At 35.0% G+C, this 19024-nt stretch overlaps 3 protein-coding genes across 8 annotated transcripts; 1 reads left to right on the top strand and 2 right to left on the bottom strand.

Annotated features, from left to right (window-relative positions):
- Positions 1–1928: 1928 nt before the first annotated feature.
- On the bottom strand, positions 1929–7018 carry LOC105165536 (vacuolar cation/proton exchanger 3). The gene is made up of 12 exons (XM_020695095.2): positions 6741–7018; positions 5865–6128; positions 5710–5777; positions 5307–5335; positions 4343–4539; positions 3993–4205; positions 3353–3487; positions 3158–3274; positions 3005–3058; positions 2510–2626; positions 2321–2417; positions 1929–2184 (listed from the first exon to the last, which is right to left on the bottom strand). Exons 1-12 carry the CDS (start codon positions 6786–6788, stop codon positions 2159–2161), a joined length of 1365 nt encoding a protein of 454 aa, XP_020550754.1. The 5' UTR covers positions 6789–7018; the 3' UTR covers positions 1929–2158.
- A 2688-nt stretch (positions 7019–9706) lies between these two features.
- On the top strand, positions 9707–12669 carry LOC105165537 (uncharacterized). Of its 6 annotated transcripts, none has more exons than XM_011084591.2 (4): positions 9707–9852; positions 10857–11878; positions 11962–12034; positions 12408–12669. In XM_011084591.2, the coding sequence occupies exons 2-4, from the start codon at positions 10935–10937 to the stop codon at positions 12546–12548; spliced, it is 1158 nt and encodes a 385-aa protein (XP_011082893.1). In that variant the 5' UTR covers positions 9707–9852; positions 10857–10934; the 3' UTR covers positions 12549–12669. The 6 variants fall into 6 exon arrangements, with proteins under 6 accessions (XP_011082893.1, XP_011082891.1, XP_011082892.1 ...); XM_011084589.2 differs by having other exon boundaries at positions 10787–11878; XM_011084590.2 differs by having other exon boundaries at positions 9709–9941.
- A 639-nt stretch (positions 12670–13308) lies between these two features.
- Positions 13309–17623, bottom strand: ADG1 (ADP glucose pyrophosphorylase 1). The gene is made up of 9 exons (XM_011084592.3): positions 17266–17623; positions 15981–16277; positions 15450–15719; positions 15181–15360; positions 14842–14945; positions 14622–14733; positions 14160–14258; positions 13856–13975; positions 13309–13663 (listed from the first exon to the last, which is right to left on the bottom strand). The coding sequence occupies exons 1-9, from the start codon at positions 17536–17538 to the stop codon at positions 13547–13549; spliced, it is 1572 nt and encodes a 523-aa protein (XP_011082894.1). The 5' UTR covers positions 17539–17623; the 3' UTR covers positions 13309–13546.
- Between the last annotated feature and the right edge of the window lie 1401 nt (positions 17624–19024).

The raw sequence follows: 19024 nt of genomic DNA, 5'->3' as shown, positions 1-19024 counted from the left end.
AAATCCGTACAAAAATCATCCCAAATTTAATATATGTTTTACTGCTAATATCTAAACTAAAACATTTGTAAATACTCCAAATGAGGTAATAAGTCAGCAAAAAATTCAAAATGAAAGAATTTTAATTGTTGTAAAATCTTGTAATACATATTTAATACCAAATTGTAAATTAAAATATTGAGATGCCTCCAAAAAAGTAGGGAAGGATGGAATTGAACAGGGAGGGGATCCGGGCAGTCTTTTTCGTTGAGAGAAAATTGGTGCATGTGGTGACAAGCCATACACACCTTCTCCCTCATTCATAATTCTTTCATATTGATTAGGATACTTGCAAGTTGCAATTTACGTGTGATAAAACACGACTTCATCAAACTGCAAATTAATGTGTTTTAGTTGCGTGTGTTGACTTTTCAGTACTTGCACGCATTCTCCACCAAATTTCCACTTCCTTTGCTCTTACTCTACCATTTCTTCGTCTTCCCATTTTTTGGATGGCTTTTATCATATTGTTAAACGCAATTTACCTCATCTGAAGTGAATGGATAGTCTATAAAAAAGAATTAGTAAATTATCCCTCTATATTTTAAAAAATAAAGTAAATTACCTCCTAATCAATGATTTAAATAAGGGATAATTTACTTCTTTTTCCGAAACATAGAGGATAATTTACTATTTTTCTTTTCGTAAGAGATTTTTTTACTTATTTCTCATATCACAAGGGAGTAAATTTTATATACAATTGTAAAGTTATAGTTTTTTGATTACTTATATAGGTTGCTCGCTAAATGATTGAACTGATGGGGTTATGAGATTTAGATGAACTGAATTTGTTTATGTTAGTTTAAATACTAAGTAGTCGTTTGGAACTTTGGTTGCTTCTCGTTAAATGATTGGACCAAATGTTTTCATGGCTGTCAATTTTATTTCATCGTATTACTTCTTTTTTATCTTCTTGTGAATATTTTCTTCATGTTTCATATTTAAATTTTTGAATAAGTTTTGATCTTCTTGTGAATATTTTCTTCCTGTTTCATAGGGTACAATAGTTCATATTTTTAAATTTAGATATTTCAGGAAAATAGTTAATTGAGTTCGAGCTCGAGCACATGATCTAGTGCTCAAGCTCAAGCCTTTATTTCCTAAGCTTGCCGAGCTCGAGCTTAAATTTTTTATCGAGCTTGCTCGTTTGCACCCCTACCTATAAGATATACAAAATGTTAAAATATCTCTAAGAAAAAGATATAATTAACTACTATTTTCTAATATAGTACCCCAAAAAAAAAAAAAATCCTTTCACATGATTGGTGTATTACATGTGCTATTTTTTTTTCTAATTATAAAATGATAGTTATTTTCTTGTTTAAAACTCGTTGTATCTTTGATAATATAACTTGATGGAGTAGATCTCATCCATAATAATCTGTGATTCATATTTGATGATTTAAACATATGCTGTTTTCACTTTTTCTTTCTTTTCTTCTATAGTTAATCTCTGGAATTTAATTTTAAATTAGCGAATGAAGCATACTCGATGTTCATATAATTTTAAATTAATTTTATTTGATTAAATAAAAATGAAGAAAAATAAAATGACCAAAACTGAAAATATAACATGAGTTGAAAATAATTGATGGAGGATTCAAGGGACATGTATGCTCATTTTTCTTTTTTTTTTTAAAAAAAATACACTCACCCAACTGACGCACATACTTAGGTTATGGCACAAGACATCCCGTATATTCTTAAATATAAATAAATATCTCAGAGGGCATTTTAATCAATTAAAAATAAGTTTACTATTAAGTTTTAACAAATAGTATTAATTTATCATGCATGTTTCGTCCTATTTAACTCATTTGGGTTTGAACCCATGATTAATGAAATCTAAATTAATGAAGTAATTATCAAAACGGGGATCAAACAATGTATTGTATGCAAATTTGAGACTGGAGATATTTCTTAGCTTATACTTTTAACAGCATGTATATATACATATATCCATATCCAGGTTGAAACTCGACCTCCCCCATCAAATATATGCTTCAGGAAGCAACACTTGCATAACTATATATCTTATTTGTGTATATAGATACTTTCCTTGCTTTTTGACAAGTCGTTTCCGGAGCAAATCAAAACATGATCAGCAGGCATTGTGTGTTTACGGAGGGATGCTTGGTCTGTCCTCTGCAAGATGAAAATTCCAACATGTTACAATTTAGCATTGAAAATGATAGCTTTCACAGTCGCGTGGAAGCACAAAGATACTGAACCACTTGGATACTGTAAAATTTTGATGAAAGATGGATAGTAAGCTACTTACGGACAGATTCAGGGTCTATATGTACAAAGAAGCTTGCGGCAACTATCAGATAGCAGAGGAGAAGCATCAGTCCTTTAAAGTAATTTGATGTTCCGTCCTGCAATCCAGAATAGAATCATACATTCAGAAAAGTAGCTTCCGCAGAAAAACAGAGTACAAGCTGTAAATTGATGAAACTTGAGAGCTTACTTGCAGCATCAAGGCCACTACAAGAACAGTCATAATAAGAGTGGCTGTCTCAAATAGTTGAAAATTCAAGTCCATAGGACGTCCCATGATCCAGCCCACGACCACAGAGAAGGGGATCTGCAGTTATTGCAGCATTAGAACCGGTAGGTTTTGATATTTAGACGGTGCTTCAATAGAGAAATAAATGGCAATAATAGAATGCAAAAGCGAATTTGGTTGATGCATGGATAATGAGTGATGTTCGATGGAAGCTCTCTGAACCAACAACAATCAACCTAATGAAAATTAGGTCAAGCATAGAAGAAAGAACCGAGGATAAAAAACCCAAGTGGGAATCACCAGAAAAATACTGTAAATTGGAAGCTGAAGGATTTAGAAAACTATCATGATGTGCAGTGGGGACATCTTGTAATAACAAAGTTCTGCTACTATGTTCAGATATGATTATGCGATTCAAAAGTTGCTTGTAGAAAAAGTATTTTATACAGTACATACCCCAAACATTGCTATTTGTGTCGATGACCCTATCGCCACTCCAAGAGAAATGTCCTGTTAGCATAGAGGGAAAAATGAGAAATTTAATTTGACACAAGCAAGATAATGAGAATTCAAATACTTACAAGCTAATTGTGAAAAAATAACACTTACAAGCTTGTCTTTCACGGCAAACATAACAGCACCCGCGTGTTCTGCTGCATTCCCCACAATTGGGAGCAGGATAACACTTATAAATGCTACTGGAATGTTCAATGCTACAGATGCCCCCTGAAAATATTACCAAGTTTTTCCATAAGAATGCGGCCTAAAAATATTATCAAAAATTTTTATTGATACTTCAGTTACCTCTATGGCATTAACCAAATATTCTGACAAAACCGATATCAAGGAGGTCAATATAAATAGCCACATGATGGATTCCCACTTCGGAATATCTGGCTCTTCATTGTCAGCTGAGCCCCCCTCGGTTTGAGTCCCTTCCTAAAATCAAATCAATCAGCTCGACAGTAAGAAGTAGCTAAATGCTCAAGAATGTGATGTATGGATTTGGCAAGACAAACGAATAAACAACTGTAAGCAGATTGCTCAACAATGCTGATGTTGTGAAGTTGGTTAACAGTGGCCAACTTCTCGTTCCGTGCATTCAATAGGAAGAGCTACAGTATAAGGGGCAGATTCTGAAGTATGACTCATAAATAGAGAAACCCAGAAACATGGAAGTAGCCGAACCATTCATGTTAACTGATATCATAAATAGATCGTGTACAGTGTTAGAATAAGCAAACTTGTCCTGCCTATTTTATGTCTACAGAGAACTACACAGAACATACAAAAACTCACAAAAGAATCCAGATGGTATAGAAGATTGTAAGTTTGAAATGATCTTCAATACATTATCACTCCCTTTTCTAGGAAAAATTGGAGATGAGTAAGGGAAAAATATCTCCAAAATGAAGAGAGGTTTCCCAATGATGGAGACATCTACCTCATTTACAGGGTTATAAAGGTTCTTTTGACTGGTCAGCTGGAAAATAATGTATGCGCCATATGCTACCAGCATAACGCAACTGCTAAACCTTGAAAGTACTAGCTCAGACTTGCCAAAATGCAACTCCGTGTGTGTGAAATGGAGGACGGCCGGGAACAAGAGACCCATCACTGCCATCAAAAGCAATCCTGAATTCATTGCTGCAGATGACTGTCAAGTGATGAAAAAATGAAAAGTTCTCGTAGTTAGATAACCATCAATTAACAGATAAACAATAGCATACTTAAAAGGTTGTTTTCTTTTAATTGTTGGAAACACACTGACACAATGGGACAAATTTCACCAACCTTGTTGAAAACTTGTTCCCTTTTACAGTGAACAATTCCTCCTCCAAGAAGCGCACATCCAAGTACCAACAACATATTAGAAAGAATTGATCCCAGTAATGATTGCTGAACAACGCGTATCATGCCACTTTTCAGTGCGTGCATAGATATTATCAGCTCCGTTGCATTACCAAAAGTAGCATTTAGAAGACCCCCAACTGAAATTTTCAAGAAAAGGCCATTGCAAAATATATCAGTTTATCACTTTGTTATACCAACCAAATTAAGAGTAGTGGTATTTGCTATAAGCTTGGACTTCTCTCTGTAATGACCTCAGAAACATCTTTACAGTTGAATAAATTAGCTTCTAATTTACCTTCCCTTATTTTAATTGCATCTATAACATCATAAATTGACAGGATAAGCAATCGTTCTTCCTGCTCGGCCATGGAATCAAACTGTGCAATGTTCTTGTCCCCTTACTTCTCATATGCTATTTATAAGGCCTCCAGGAGTTCAAATATGGAAGTAACTTTTGCATGTATGTTGATCTCTAATTAATCTCACGTATACATGCATAACTGTTCGCAGCCACAATGTGTTTCTTTCCCATATTGACCAAGCATAATTACTATTTGGCAAACCCACACATAAAAGAAAAGTAAGGAAAAATGGAAGTCCCCAGGATTTCACATAATTAAATAATTTTACTGGAAGTTCCATAAATATGGGAAGTAAGCAACTAAAGTGTCATGACACCTGCATAATGAAAAATTTTCACATCACATCATCCATATCAGTGCATGATCTGAAATAGACTGCGGCAATCAACCATTAGTTGATTCGAGCGACCTCAACCAAAAGGCACAGAGTTTTGAACAAGACATGCATGCAAAGCTGCAAGCTCTGATAAATAATCCTTCAAATAGATAAATTAAGTTCCCAGTTTTCGCATGGGGAATAAGCTGAGGAAGTAGAAGAAAACCTGTTGGTCCAGTATAGAATGCGAGCTGCCTGCATAAGAAAAGGAAGGCAAAAAATCATATCAAACTGTAACGAAAGCAAACAGAAGAACCTGTTATGCACACAACTGCCATATGCTTTTCATGTGCGATGCACTATCACGGTAGGAAACAAACGTCACATAACAAGATCAATTTCTGCTGGGATGAAAAAAATTACCAGTTCGTATAGTTTGTTAACTATGAAAAAGTGCACTGACTCGCAAGTACATGAAGCCAAATATATATTTTCCACTCTATGATTGTACAGTTAACAGCCATAAAGCAAACTATATTTTCAACACATATCTCAGTAGCATTGCATATGTCTCTACCCATATGAACTTTGCATGCTACACACTTAATGATGAGATGTCAATTACATACTCTGTAGCCCAGCCCAAACGTTCGGCCAAGGGAATTATGCCTAACAGACTTAAGAAGAAAACCCAGCCCTGAAATTATTCCAAGAGCTACATCAGCACAAATACAAAAATAGGATATCAAAAGGCGGTTGCTATCAGAAGAAATTTGTAACTCACATGATGGTTTGTAAGCTTATCAACTAATATCGCCAAAGGACCGCAAGGTATAAGCAAGTTCAATTTGTTGGAAAACAGAGCAATTTTTGTGCTGCGAAATATGCAACTTGGTATAGATCTACAACCAAAATCTTCTGTTCCAGGACTAAAGAAAGATCTCGGAGGAGCTATCTCCAGAGAAGATGTCTTTCCAACAATTGGTTGAGGGCTGACAAGTCGCAGATCTTCAATGTCCAGTGTCGATTTTCCCGCTAATGATCCCATCTGTTGAACAAATCATGTTATTTGGCCTCCCGAAAATAACAATTGCAGTATTTTTAACTATAAAAATTGGGATCATGAAGTTGAAAATACAGAATAATATATTCAAGAATGTTCATGTTCACAAGTTGATTATCACTATTCCTATCAAACTGATGGAATGCTTGGATTTGATTTTATATAAGAAATCAATTAGAGACTCGTCAACTCGACAAACAAAAACTGTCTACTTACTCATGATGACTCGTACCAAGCACTCGGGAGTTGTCATTAGTATTTCCAAGAAAATTCGACATTATCCAAAACACGTTTTCTCAGGCATTTTTTTTTTTCTTTTTTTTGATGAATGTTGTCTCAGGCATTTGATACTGTTATATTTTTATCAGGTTAACTTAAAATCATCACACTAGTTTGAGAGATATAACTGAAACAGAATATGGAACGGAAATTATAGTGCACTCCCTGGTGAAGTCAGACATCATCCTCATCACATTCACTTAGGATTTCTAACTATCGGCTCGCAATTTCCTTCAATAAACTATTAGAACTGTTACTGCCTCAAGTTAATTTACATGAATTATTTACAGGCCCAAGAAAAAGACAATGAAAAACTACCTCAAGATGTGAATTAGTCTCTACCATGTGTGAATCGCTACTGCCCATCTACTGTAACTGGTGCACAAAAGCAAGAACAACAAACAGCTACACATTTCCTAACACGGGCATAATTCCAAAGCCCTTCAATGACAAATCACGAAAAAAAAAATTGCAATCCCAGAAGCCAAATTCCTACAAAATTAGCAAAATGCCACAGTAGAACCGCTTGTAATTCACGAATATAAGACAAAAAAGCAGTAAAGTTCCCGACCCAGACTACAATCTAAACAACAGTGACGATGAAGTACCAAGAAACGGAAAGCAAGAATCTGCCAGACTTATGCTTGTCCCACAAACTCTACGGAGAGTAAAACACGCACAAAACTCAGATTCAGAGACTTAGAGTGAAAAAACTCGAACTCTTGGAGAGTCAACAACTGCTGCTGCGACATGGACACATAATGATGTGCATGTCTGCCAGATTGTCAACTATTGTTAAGAGAGTTGAATTTGATGGGCCTGATTCGGGAAAACGATACTTCGCTTGAAGCTTCGGCCTCTTTGAGTGTGTGTGTGTGTGTGATTGTACGAATTCGATTGTATGAAATTTTGACGAGAAAGTAGAGGAGTCGTCCCCCGTAGGGGTTGGTTTGCGCGTAAAGAGGTAGTTAATGTAGTTATGCTATGATCCAAAGCCTCGAACGCAATTATGAATTTATGATAACTTAATCGCAGTTACGTCCCCACCGAATATAATTATTACTTTTCCCCCCCTCTTTTCCTATATACTTCTACTTTAGCTTTGTCCAATTTATTATGTGGGTTGCATAATGGATTATAAGATAATTAATTTTCTAAAAAAGGTAATTATAATGTTTGAATTTATAAGTGTATAATTAATTATACAAATATAAATTGCAATTAAATTTTAAAATTTACATTATTATTAAAATTAATAAAAGAATTAGAAAATTATTTATTACGTATATTGGGTAATTAGATAAAGCATAATTGTTTACGAAATCATAATTTTCTTTATTAAAAAGTGATTTTGCACGAATTTAATCCCAAAAGTAATTATTAAAAATCAATTAAACGACACAAGAAATTATGATTGCACTCCAGTTGATGTGCTCAATTTACAGGGGTGAACGAGCAATTTAGATTTTTTTTTTTATAAAGGTAATTTTTATTAAGTAAAAAAAAATACAATAATACGACATGCAAAAAATTACAATTTGTCATTTGGGCCTCACCTTAATGGGTGGGAAAAAAAAAATAGAAAAAGAATAGCGTACCAAAAATAAGAAAAACACTGAGAAGGTGCTTCCCTTAATATATAGTATAGTAGATAATAATATAAATTATATATTTATACTAAATAATATATTTATTTATTTTCTTTTATATTACATTTAATATATTAATACATAGTATACAATAAAATATGTATAAAAAGGATATTTCATGGTGTTAATTAATCTTATTCGAATTGCAAATATGTATATGACAATGTTTATCCTAATATTTTTATCAAACAGAGTAAACCACGTAATTAATCTCGGGATATCTTATTCTACGTTTAATCTCGAATTATCCAATCACACATTTATCATGTTCAATAAAGTAGACAATGTCTTATACTTGATGCAATCATTCTTCGACTTAAAAACAATTCTTGAAAGTCGATAAATCCAACGATGTAGTGTGCAATACGATTAATCCTATATTGTATAATTATATTCTTCACTTTAATTTTATATGAGTTTGACAACTATGTTTTGAAAATACGCCGGACCAAATAAATGAGATTTTGAAACTCATAAATCGCTCCAACTTCTGCATGTACAACTGATGTGGAATGTGTGCGAACATTGCCCCCAATAAAACAGGGAAAGGACAAGTTTACAATTTAACTAGTGCAAGAGGGAAGCAAGTGTAAATAAGCAAATATAAAAGATTCAATTTACATCACGTTTTTGCAATTTTACAAGAAGCAAGTCAAATTAAGGACATGTTCAAATATTCATAAAGTTATTATCATTATTATTATTATTATTATTATTATTATTTCATTGTGCTGATAATTTTTTTTTTTTGGTAAATGCAAGTGTTATTAATAAAATAAAATCGTACAATACCACAGGTCAAGGGATACGTTATAATCTATATAACGCGCATGAACTAACAAAATGAGATAAATTAATACTGATAATCCTCTGTCTAATATCTTCCACAATGATGGTGGCTATGATGCTCGGTGGTTACTCCGTTTGCTCAAAGCGTCTCAAATTTCATTCCCTCCAAATATGATAAATGCATATTTATAAAAATAAATATTAATTATTTTATAAAAATATAATCTATTAATTAATATATTTTACTTTTAAATATATTTTAAAGGGATAATTGCACGTCTTCCCTTGAGGTTTAGTGTAATTACACGTAGATCACCTATGATTTAAGAAATTGCATATAGAATTCCTAAAGTTTGCTTTCGTCCAACAAATAAGTCCCCCATTAGTCAACATTCACCAAATTTATTGATATTTACTAAAAAACTGATAAAAATTGATATTTACCCTTGATTAACTTAGAACCGACTTATTGCATGTTAAATAATTTTTTTATGATTAAACTAACTTTATAACGGTAAAGATATACCTCATCTCATATATTAACGCGTGGAGAAGTATGAATGTAATTTGAGTATACAGATATTTATGTGTTTTGCAATAAATTAGTAATAAAAATTAGAGGTAAATATAAAGTTTCTTTTCTTATTTTTTTGTTAATATCGACAAATTCAATTAATTTTGACCAACAAAAAATTTTATATGTTAATGAAAGCAAACTTAAAAGTATGTTAAATGCAATTTTTTAAACCACATAAGATTCACATATAACTACGCCAAATTTCAGAAGAGGAATGTATAATTATCGCTATTTTAAATTATAAAAACTTATTTATTATATGCACCAAATAAAACATAACAAGGATTAGTTCTGGTAGATACAGATACTCCACCGACTGCTCCCGGCCTGCAGTCTAGTATCAGTTGCTTCGAGAATCTGTGCCTATTCGATTTCAAAGGGATCAGTTAAAATCAAATTGTTCTCGGCGTTTTGGGTATTTGCTCGCTTATAGCTGACTGCTCGCTGTTGAAAACCCCTCATTTTCTGTATTTTACCCTAATGATTTGACGAAATATTGGGCTGGTAAAACCCCAAATTTTACCGGACGGTGTGGCTCCTTTTTCGTTGGTCATTTCTTTGGACTTTTATGCTATTTAACATATTGCGAGATGCGAGTTTATGGTTTTGATTTAACATCGAAATGCGTGTCTTAATCTTACGTATAAGTGTGCTTGAGGTGTATCGACGTATATGTCTGAAGATTAAGTGTATCTGTTCAATTTCGCAGTTAATGTCTCAAACTCCGTAGTGTTTTTGATTTGTTTGACTGATGGTTGTTTTTTTCTTTCTATAACTAATAAAGATACTTTTTTTCAATTTCTCTGAATTCGTGAGTGCTAAAGGGTTCGAATTTCTTAGTAGTAATTGGCTATTGAGCATGAACTAGTTTGCAGCAATCCTTTATTCGGCTTTTTGCTAGTCGAAGTGTTGGATTTAGATGAGAGTGGAGAAAGGTTACATCTGCGTCTCCAATTTGAGTTTACGGTGTTTGAAGGACTGCAGGGTGCAAGTAATGTTTGTATAGAGGGAAAGTAAATCCCTCATTTGGATGGTGAAAGAATTGTTTACAGCTCTAAGCTTCTAAACTAGTCGCATCATTGAGCTGTAATTTTCTCCTTTGATTAGGTTCAGGCTTTAGTTTTTCTTGTTTTTCTCTTGCACTCATTCATAAAGTTATCTTACTCAGCTCTATCATGCTGGTTTTGTTGATATGAGGTAAAGCAAGAGTCCTTTTAAATCTAATTTCATTAGCTAATCAATGTTACAACTCACTCTTATATACAAGCAATTTGTTTGCTTGGGGAGTGAGAACTGTTGTGGTGCAACTAAAACAGTCAACGTCTCTCAAACTAGATTCCTGTTGTCAGATGCTTGACAGATTTGATCCTTATCATTAGGCTCTGGTGAGATGACGAGATGATGCTGTTTTTTTGTCAGCATTCAAGAATGAAATGGTTGCTATTTGAAAAGTTTTGAGAACCCCCAAGCAGGAAAGATTTGGATGATCTCTAGAAAATGGATCGATCAGAAAAACATTTATGCATAAAATGCAATGAAGGTGGGAATCTGTTGGTTTGCAGTGAAAACGGCTGTCCTTTAGCTATTCATGAAGGATGCATGGGTTGTCCAGCTAGATTTGATGATGCGGGCCGCTTCTATTGCCCCTATTGTTTGTACAAGCAAGCTGTTGCAGAATCACGCCAAGCAAGGGAATATGCTCTGGCAAGAAAGAAAGCTTTGTTGATCTTTATGGATGAAGAAATGATGGGCAGTGAACAACATTTAGAAGAAATTAAGAGAGCTGAAGCTGATGGGCATGATCTATCAAAAGTTAGTCCAGCAAATGCAAATGTCACATGTGATGATGGTAAAAGCAGGGGGAAGGATGAGACAATTCTCAATAAATCTGTTCTTGATTTGGAACACCAAAGCAGCAGTTCAGAAGAAGAAAAGATCCAGGAAGAGGAATCTGATGCTTCTACAAGCTCCAAAGGTCAAGAACCTTCACTTAAGATGTATGAAAAAGAAAAGGTCAGGAATGCTGAAGGAAAAAAGATTCAGGAAGAGGAACCTGAAACTTCTGCAACCTCTACTGATCGAGACCCTTCACTTAAGATGCACGAAAATAAAAACTGCAATCCAGAAGAAGAACAAATTCAGGAAGAGGAATGTGAAACTTCCTCTGCTCCGTCTGCTGAAGGCCCCTCTCCTACAGTGCGTACCAGAACTAAGAGAGGATTTAAAAATAGTGACCAAATAGATGGTGATTCTGGAACTGTATCATTGCAACGTAAGCTTGTCAAACAGAGTGGTAAGAGTAAGCTAACAACTCCAACTGTCAATCATCCAAGGAGATCTTCTAGGAGGTTGTCTTCTGCTTTAGGATCTGCACAAATGCTGAATGACAAAGTTGTCGCTTCCAGAAGCTTGAGACAACCTCGTCAGCCCTTAGTGAAACTGTAAGTATACCATACTGGATAGTATTTGGAATTTCCTCCCATATTTGTATTGTTATTAAGGCTACGCCTGACATCCGTTGCAGAGCTAATTACACATTTAGCAGTGGGAAACGTAAGAGATTATTGTGGACGGAGGAAGAAGAAGAGACGCTCAAGGTAAAAGTTTCTAAGCTGACTTGATTCTCAGTCTGCTGTTTGGCATTTGAAAAAGCTTCTTTTATGTTGACTGATGTCATAAATTACTGCTACTAAAGATTTGTTTTAATTAGTTTATAGACAACCATACAGTTGCTATTTATTACTATGCAGATGGACCTTCATATGATTGGACTGCAGTTCTTCTATTGGACATCCATGAACTGCTATCTTTCCACTTCTTATGCATTTTGGTCCGGACATTGTTAAATATGGCTGAAACGTTTCTAGAAAAGCCTACATGTGATTGCTAAATGAGTGGGTTATTTAACGAGAAAACCTCTGACTTTCCATGCTGTGAACCTAAACTCTCTTTGATATGTTGTTGCTGCAGGCAGGAGTACAGAAATACTCGACCGACGGAAACAAAAATCTTCCTTGGACAAAAATCTTGGATTTTGGTCAACACAAATTTGATAGGACTCGTACTCCGAGTGATCTTAAGGATAAATGGAGGAACATGATGGCAAAATGAAATCCAAACTTTGATTTTCTTCCATAATTTTGAACTTTCGACTTTGAAATTGGGATATTATGATACTTAAGGTCTGTATTTGCAGGTGCATTTTTTCTTTATGAGATATTTGGCAGCCAAATAGAGTCAATATGGGGGTGGGAACATCTGCATTCATTGTATAGTAGATCTATGGATGCACGAGCTTGCTTGCTGGAATCACCTCTGTTCGCTCAATATTATTTGCCATTAGAACATTTTATTCGAGAAACAAGTGAGAAGGGGGGAAACTGCATTTTTCATTCATTAATTTAGGGTTTTTTTATTTTTGATCCTATTGATTACGGGATTCTCACTTTTGATTCCGCATTTTTAAAAAAGTAGCAGTTTTAGTCCCATGGCACCTTTTCCTTAGATGTTTAATGTAAAAGGCCATATAGTCGTAAGTGTTTGGGATATAAAGTGTTATTTTTTTAAAGTTATGGGATCAAAAGTAAGAATCTTGTATTAGATCAAAAGTGTAAAAAATCCTAACTATCACGCTCTAAGCACGCGGTATTTTTTGTTAAAACATATAATAAAAATGAATTTAATTCTTTTTTTATTATTCAAAAAATTATAAATACCTCTTTGTGATATTATGTAATTTGTGAAAGGAGGTTTTTGAAATTATCAATTTTACCCCACTTGTATTTTTTTAGAAAAAATAAAAAAAATGTAAAAAACATTGGATGTGTTGGCTATCATCATAACTATATTTTAAGCAAAAACTTAAAAAAGCTTCTCTGGCATTTTAAGTTAACTTCACTATGAAAACATCAACAGAATGAATGTTTATTATACATGAAAGGTCCTTAACGCCAACTCATCAAGTGTTTTTATTATACATGAAAGGTCCTTAACGCAACTCATCAAGTGTTCTTTCTCGGCTATTACTTATGTTTGGCTATCAGAAGATGTACATCAAAATTATCGATCCTTCAAGGGAGAGGTGACGTCCAATTCCAGCACTGCGGTGTCTAGATCACGGTGCCACTGGGAATTAGAGCATCCTTTACTACGGTGACAATGCCACTCTTGATGAAGTATCCATCGGTCTCTCTTGCTGCTTCTTGAACATTGTCAGTGTTTATGATCTGAAAGAAGTCAACAACTCATTAGAGGTTCAGTTTTCCAATCATAGGCGTTGATTACAGAGTGATCATGCTGTGGAACACCTCAAGTCAGCTGCTGAAGAGCATTAGTTGAATAGTTTTCATATTGAAACCACTAATAAGATCAATTAACTTCGTAAGGAAATTACGGAACAAAGACAGTAAGTTAAGAACCTTCACATCTTCTCCAATTCGAGCATTTTTGTCGATGATGGCTCTCTTGATGTGGGTGTTTTTACCTATGCCAATGGGCACGCCACCCTTAGCAGCTAGAAACCTCCTATCCGCATCCGTCTGAAACACAGAGAAAGTAAGATGGTCCTTCATCAATGGTTAAAAGGAATGATGTAAAATAGCTAAATTAAAGACTATCTGAGGGGTCACTGGCTCCTGCATTTCCACATGACTTCAACCACAATGTGCTCATATAAAGAAGAAAAGGTTAAATCTTCTTGTATGCCTTCTGTGGCAGCATTACCTCGTAATAATCTGCACCCATCAACAAGGAGTCTTCTATCACTGCACCCTCGGATATACATGATCTAAGTCCGACGACGGAGTGGTGGATCTTGCAGTTCTGCATGGACGAGTATGACAACATCAGTAAAATACTGTTTGCTAAAGAATTGTGGGGAAGTAGGATTTTCTATTAACCAGGTAAATAAAACAAGGTTTACATGGTAGGCAACTTGTTTATTACATGGTTCACAAGATAAAAATCTTATGATGTCATTTGCAAAGTCCAAGATAAAGTATAGTCTCCTGTCATACCTCATTTTCTTGTTTGCTTTGCGAAATTTAGCTAACGTCATTTTAGAATCACAACCACCAATAGATAAAAAATGATACAAGCAGAAGGTTGAGTTTTCAATATAGTATAGTATGGGTCTTTTAGCTGTTCGCTTAAACTGTAGGCCTATCTGCACTGTTGATAACTCACCTTGATCACACAGCCCTCACCAATGACACTATCTGTGACATCAGCATCGAGCATCTTCGAAGGAGGCAGGTAGCGGGGCTGGGTATAGATTGGAGCTGATCGATCATAGAAGCTGCAAGAGATCATTTAAACATATCAAGATGTTCAATAACTTGGAGCCAATTGGTGTTTTGGTACAACAAGGGTAGGGAAACAAACACGTTAAGAACCAAACTCCTACCTAAAATCTGGGACTGGCTTTTTTGTGATCCCAAGATTGGCATTGTAGAAAGCTTCAATTGTACCAATATCTTCCCAGTAGCCATCAAACAAGTAGGCTTGCACCTATACAGATGATAAAACAATTAGCTCCAACAACTTTAACAGTCAAAAGAAGTGATAGTTTCATGGAAAGTGTATGAATAAGTCCTCTATCAGATTAAGTACTGGACATTGCCCAAAAACATTACAAGATGGTAAAATATTTACCAATGTAGAGAATATATGCACACATTGTTTTGCATGAGTAGAAATGTAAGGAAAAAGAAGTACTAGATTAAAATTTCAGACAGTTTCATACTCTTAATCCCATGGAAGTAGCTCCAGGAATAACTTCACTTCCAAAATCATTGGCTGCAGGAAACTTGTCCCTGAGAAGACTTATCATCACATCCTTGCTAACAACATATATCCCCATACTTGCAATGTAAGGCATCTCCTTCGCTCTCTTATCATCAAGACCCAATATGGTAGTATCAACCTTTAGAAATGGTAGAAAGGAAATTAGATGTTATGTCATTAACAAAGCCTGATACTCTTGATGTATTATTTACTATTTAGCCCATCCACCTTCATAGCTTTTAATTGTTCTCCCTTTGGTTTCTCTGCAAATTCAATGATGCGTCCTTCTTCATCAATCTTCATCAGACCAAATGCCGTGGCACGCTTTTCATCCATTGGCAGTGCAGCAACACTAATATCGGCATCTGTTTCTCTATGGGCCTGGATAAATCTCTCATAATCCATTCTATACAAATGGTCACCAGCAAGAACCAGGAACTCGAGAATGTTATGCTCTTCAAACAGCCACAAATATTGCCTCACAGCATCTGCGGTACCCTAAAGATAAAATGAATTTGATGTAATGGCAGATATAAAAGCAACTGCAATTGGTATATAAAAGAATAATTTGCAATGATCATAAAATATGCCAAATTTTGGCACATAATAGACATTGAAGTCGAGCAATAGCACCTGAAGAACTTTTAGCCATCAGATGTAATGAGCGAACACCATATGAAGAGTATGAACTGATCTCAAGTTTTAAAAAAAAGTAGAATTTTGGGCAAACATTAAGAATGCTGGTATAAAGATAAGTACCTGAAACCAATTGGGATTTTCTGGACTTTGCTGAGCTGCAAGTACCTCAACAAAACCTTCATTCTTGTAACCGGCCATGTTGCTCGCATATGCCCTTGAAAGGTGACGGTTAAGGGATGCAGAATTGAATTGCGTGAGAACATAGATCTTAGATATGTTACTATTCAAGCAATTGCTCACAGGAATATCAATTAGCCGATAATTTGCTCCAAGAGGAACAGCTGGCTTTGCCCTCTTCTTCGTGAGAGGATAAAGTCGAGTACCAGCTCCACCCCCCAGAATAATTCCCAAGACACTCTGCATATGGACCAAGACATAATTAATCATTTCATTTGATTATATGAAAAAGTTGAAGGTATTCCCTAGAACTAGTAGACCTATATGCTCCCGTTTTTAAGACACAGGATAAATTGTTAATTGCCTAGTCAAGTTAGATGAACTGATAAGCAAAAGTACTTAAATTCTGTTTATAAATTTTAATCAATAAAAGAATGCATGAATTATATACAGAAAAAAAGAAAAAAAGAGACTATAACAGAGTCATACTGTTTGCAGAACCTTTTTCCTAAATTGGCTCAATAATTCTCCAAGTGGAAACTACTGAACCTTTCTACTAAGTCCATGCAATTTTGGTTTGATCTGTAGTCTATAGATCATAGACATTCAAGTGATTTCAACTAATTACTACCATAAGCCAGAATAAAATTACAGCATCTACAGGTGCATGATTTTGTTATAAATGAAGTAAATAATCAGGAGATCACATTCTTGTTTCTGCATCAAGATGCTTTTTTCTATGCAATCAGGCATTGAAAAGCAAATAAGCAGTTCTTATTTAAAATAAAGCAAAGATTATAACAAATTACACGTGCAACAAGTCCCCTTTAATTTAAACATGATATATTCTAAATGTTTTCTGTATACCGAGAGAGCAAATTGTGGATCTGCGACAAAGCGTTAATGTAACTTCTAATTAAAGCAAAGGTTGTACAGGCAAATGAAAGCTGTCTGCATAGATTTCCAAAAATCGTATCTTCTCTTCAACTTTGCAGAGCAGATTACACATCAATGCACGCATAAAATAAAACACAGCCAAAAGTCTGCCAATTCCACACAAAATCAGTTACATGCAGATAAAAACAGATTGAACAAATTTACGGCAGCATATACGAGCTCACACTGCACACATACAGAACAGCCCACTATTCTTCAAATCATACACCCGCAAGCATTTCTTTTTACGATCAACATAATTAAGAAGAACATAATAAGATGAATAAAGTACTCTGCTGGCGTCAGGATCAAGGCAAGTCTGCGAATTTTGCGAGTCGGACACCGCCTTCGGAGATACGATCATCGGACCGCGACTCTCCAAATCCCCTCCAGAACGTTGCCTTCGCACTCGCACTTGCCGCGACGACTTAAGGCTCTCACCGGCCACATTAGACGCCGCAAAAGACAATCGCGTAAACGACGCCGAATTGACATCCTCCACACCTCTATGATTAACGACGACGGTTGCGTTGGGAACCAGCCTCAACACTGCGGTGGCGGCCATTGCATATACAAGGAGAATCTCTTTAGCTCTCCAGAGACAGAGAGAGAGTTGAGAGGTCGAATGAGCTTAGCATAATAGTTGATGACGGTGGTCATTATATAGTGTAAAATAAAATGATATGGAGAGAGATCTAAGTTCACACAGAGAGAGAGAGAGAGAGAGAGAAGGTTCAAGTGAAATTACCAGGAGGCCCTCGGTTGTTGTTTGGCATTATTCGCAATCTGTATGGTTCTCGTGCCAATTACCTAATTTGACCCTACATCACTCCATCCTATTTAGAGATAAATTAATTCAAATATATATTATTTTCGCATACAACCCAATATAAAAATAAAAACTCACTCCAAAATATTAAAAATCTACAACGAAAACAAAACCAAAAAGGTATTGCAATAACAAAAATATGAGCGTGAAAATATCAAGAGCCTATAATTATTTCAAAATCTATACTGAAAAGATTATATTAAGACACGTGACACTATTTGATAATTTTAATGTGTACAACATATAATGGGGATTACTGTAAATAACGGCACCCACTATTCATTGGGTAAGTTGTTGAGTGCATTTATGAGCCTTTATTGCTTTCTAAATTAAACGTCTGTCACTATTGACTGATTTAAGTATTAGGGTATTTTCACTGGGTTACTGACTGTGATTTTGTAGATTTGTTTCTAAAAAAGAATTAGGTTAGAGCCCAACACCTTAGTTCGACCAAGTGACTAGCGAATCCGATCATCACATAGTTCCTTTATTCATTCAATTATCTTACGCAACGATCAAATCACAATTCTCACCAATTCTACCTTAAATCAAATAATATCGAGAGAAACATTGTTCTATGGACTACGATCATCTATATATATATGCAATACCTTTTTTTATTAACAACGGTAAATAAATTACAATAACCCATTTCGATACACAGAGCAATACTTTAATTCAACAGTATATCAATTTGACTAACAATGATAAATAAATTAAAATAACAACATAAAGTAAGACAGATACCTAGAGACAAATTCTCTCAAACCCATAACATCGAACTTATTTAAAAGATTTCAACCTTAACTTTAACCACCGGACTAAGAAATCATTTATATATATATATACAAAACACTAGTAAGTTGATATATTTGAATATTAAAATAAAATAGGAACACATTAACATATTTGGAATGTTTGAACCCCAAAAAAGGAAGCAATGAGGTCAGAGTAGAGTATATATTTTATGAAGGAAATGGATGGAAATTTGATGCATGTGAGGGGAGGGCGAATTAGGAAGCTGTGAATTGTGCGGTTACTACTTAGTTGATAGGTGGGCAGGGCAGGGCGGGTCATTTCAATTTCCCACAGGCGACATGTGAAGATATATCTGTGAAAGCACTGATTTTACGCCGTTGCTCAATTTCTCTCGTCGCTTTCCCTTTTCCCCAGTTTTTCTATTGCTGCCATTTCCCGTAGTCCTACTGCCCACCCATTGCGT

The sequence above is a fragment of the Sesamum indicum genome, linkage group LG12 (assembly GCF_026168435.1).
Source record: "Sesamum indicum cultivar Baizhima isolate 11 linkage group LG12, ASM2616843v1, whole genome shotgun sequence".
Lineage (NCBI taxonomy): Eukaryota > Viridiplantae > Streptophyta > Magnoliopsida > Lamiales > Pedaliaceae > Sesamum > Sesamum indicum.
This window is presented reverse-complemented; position numbering and strand designations above follow the sequence as displayed.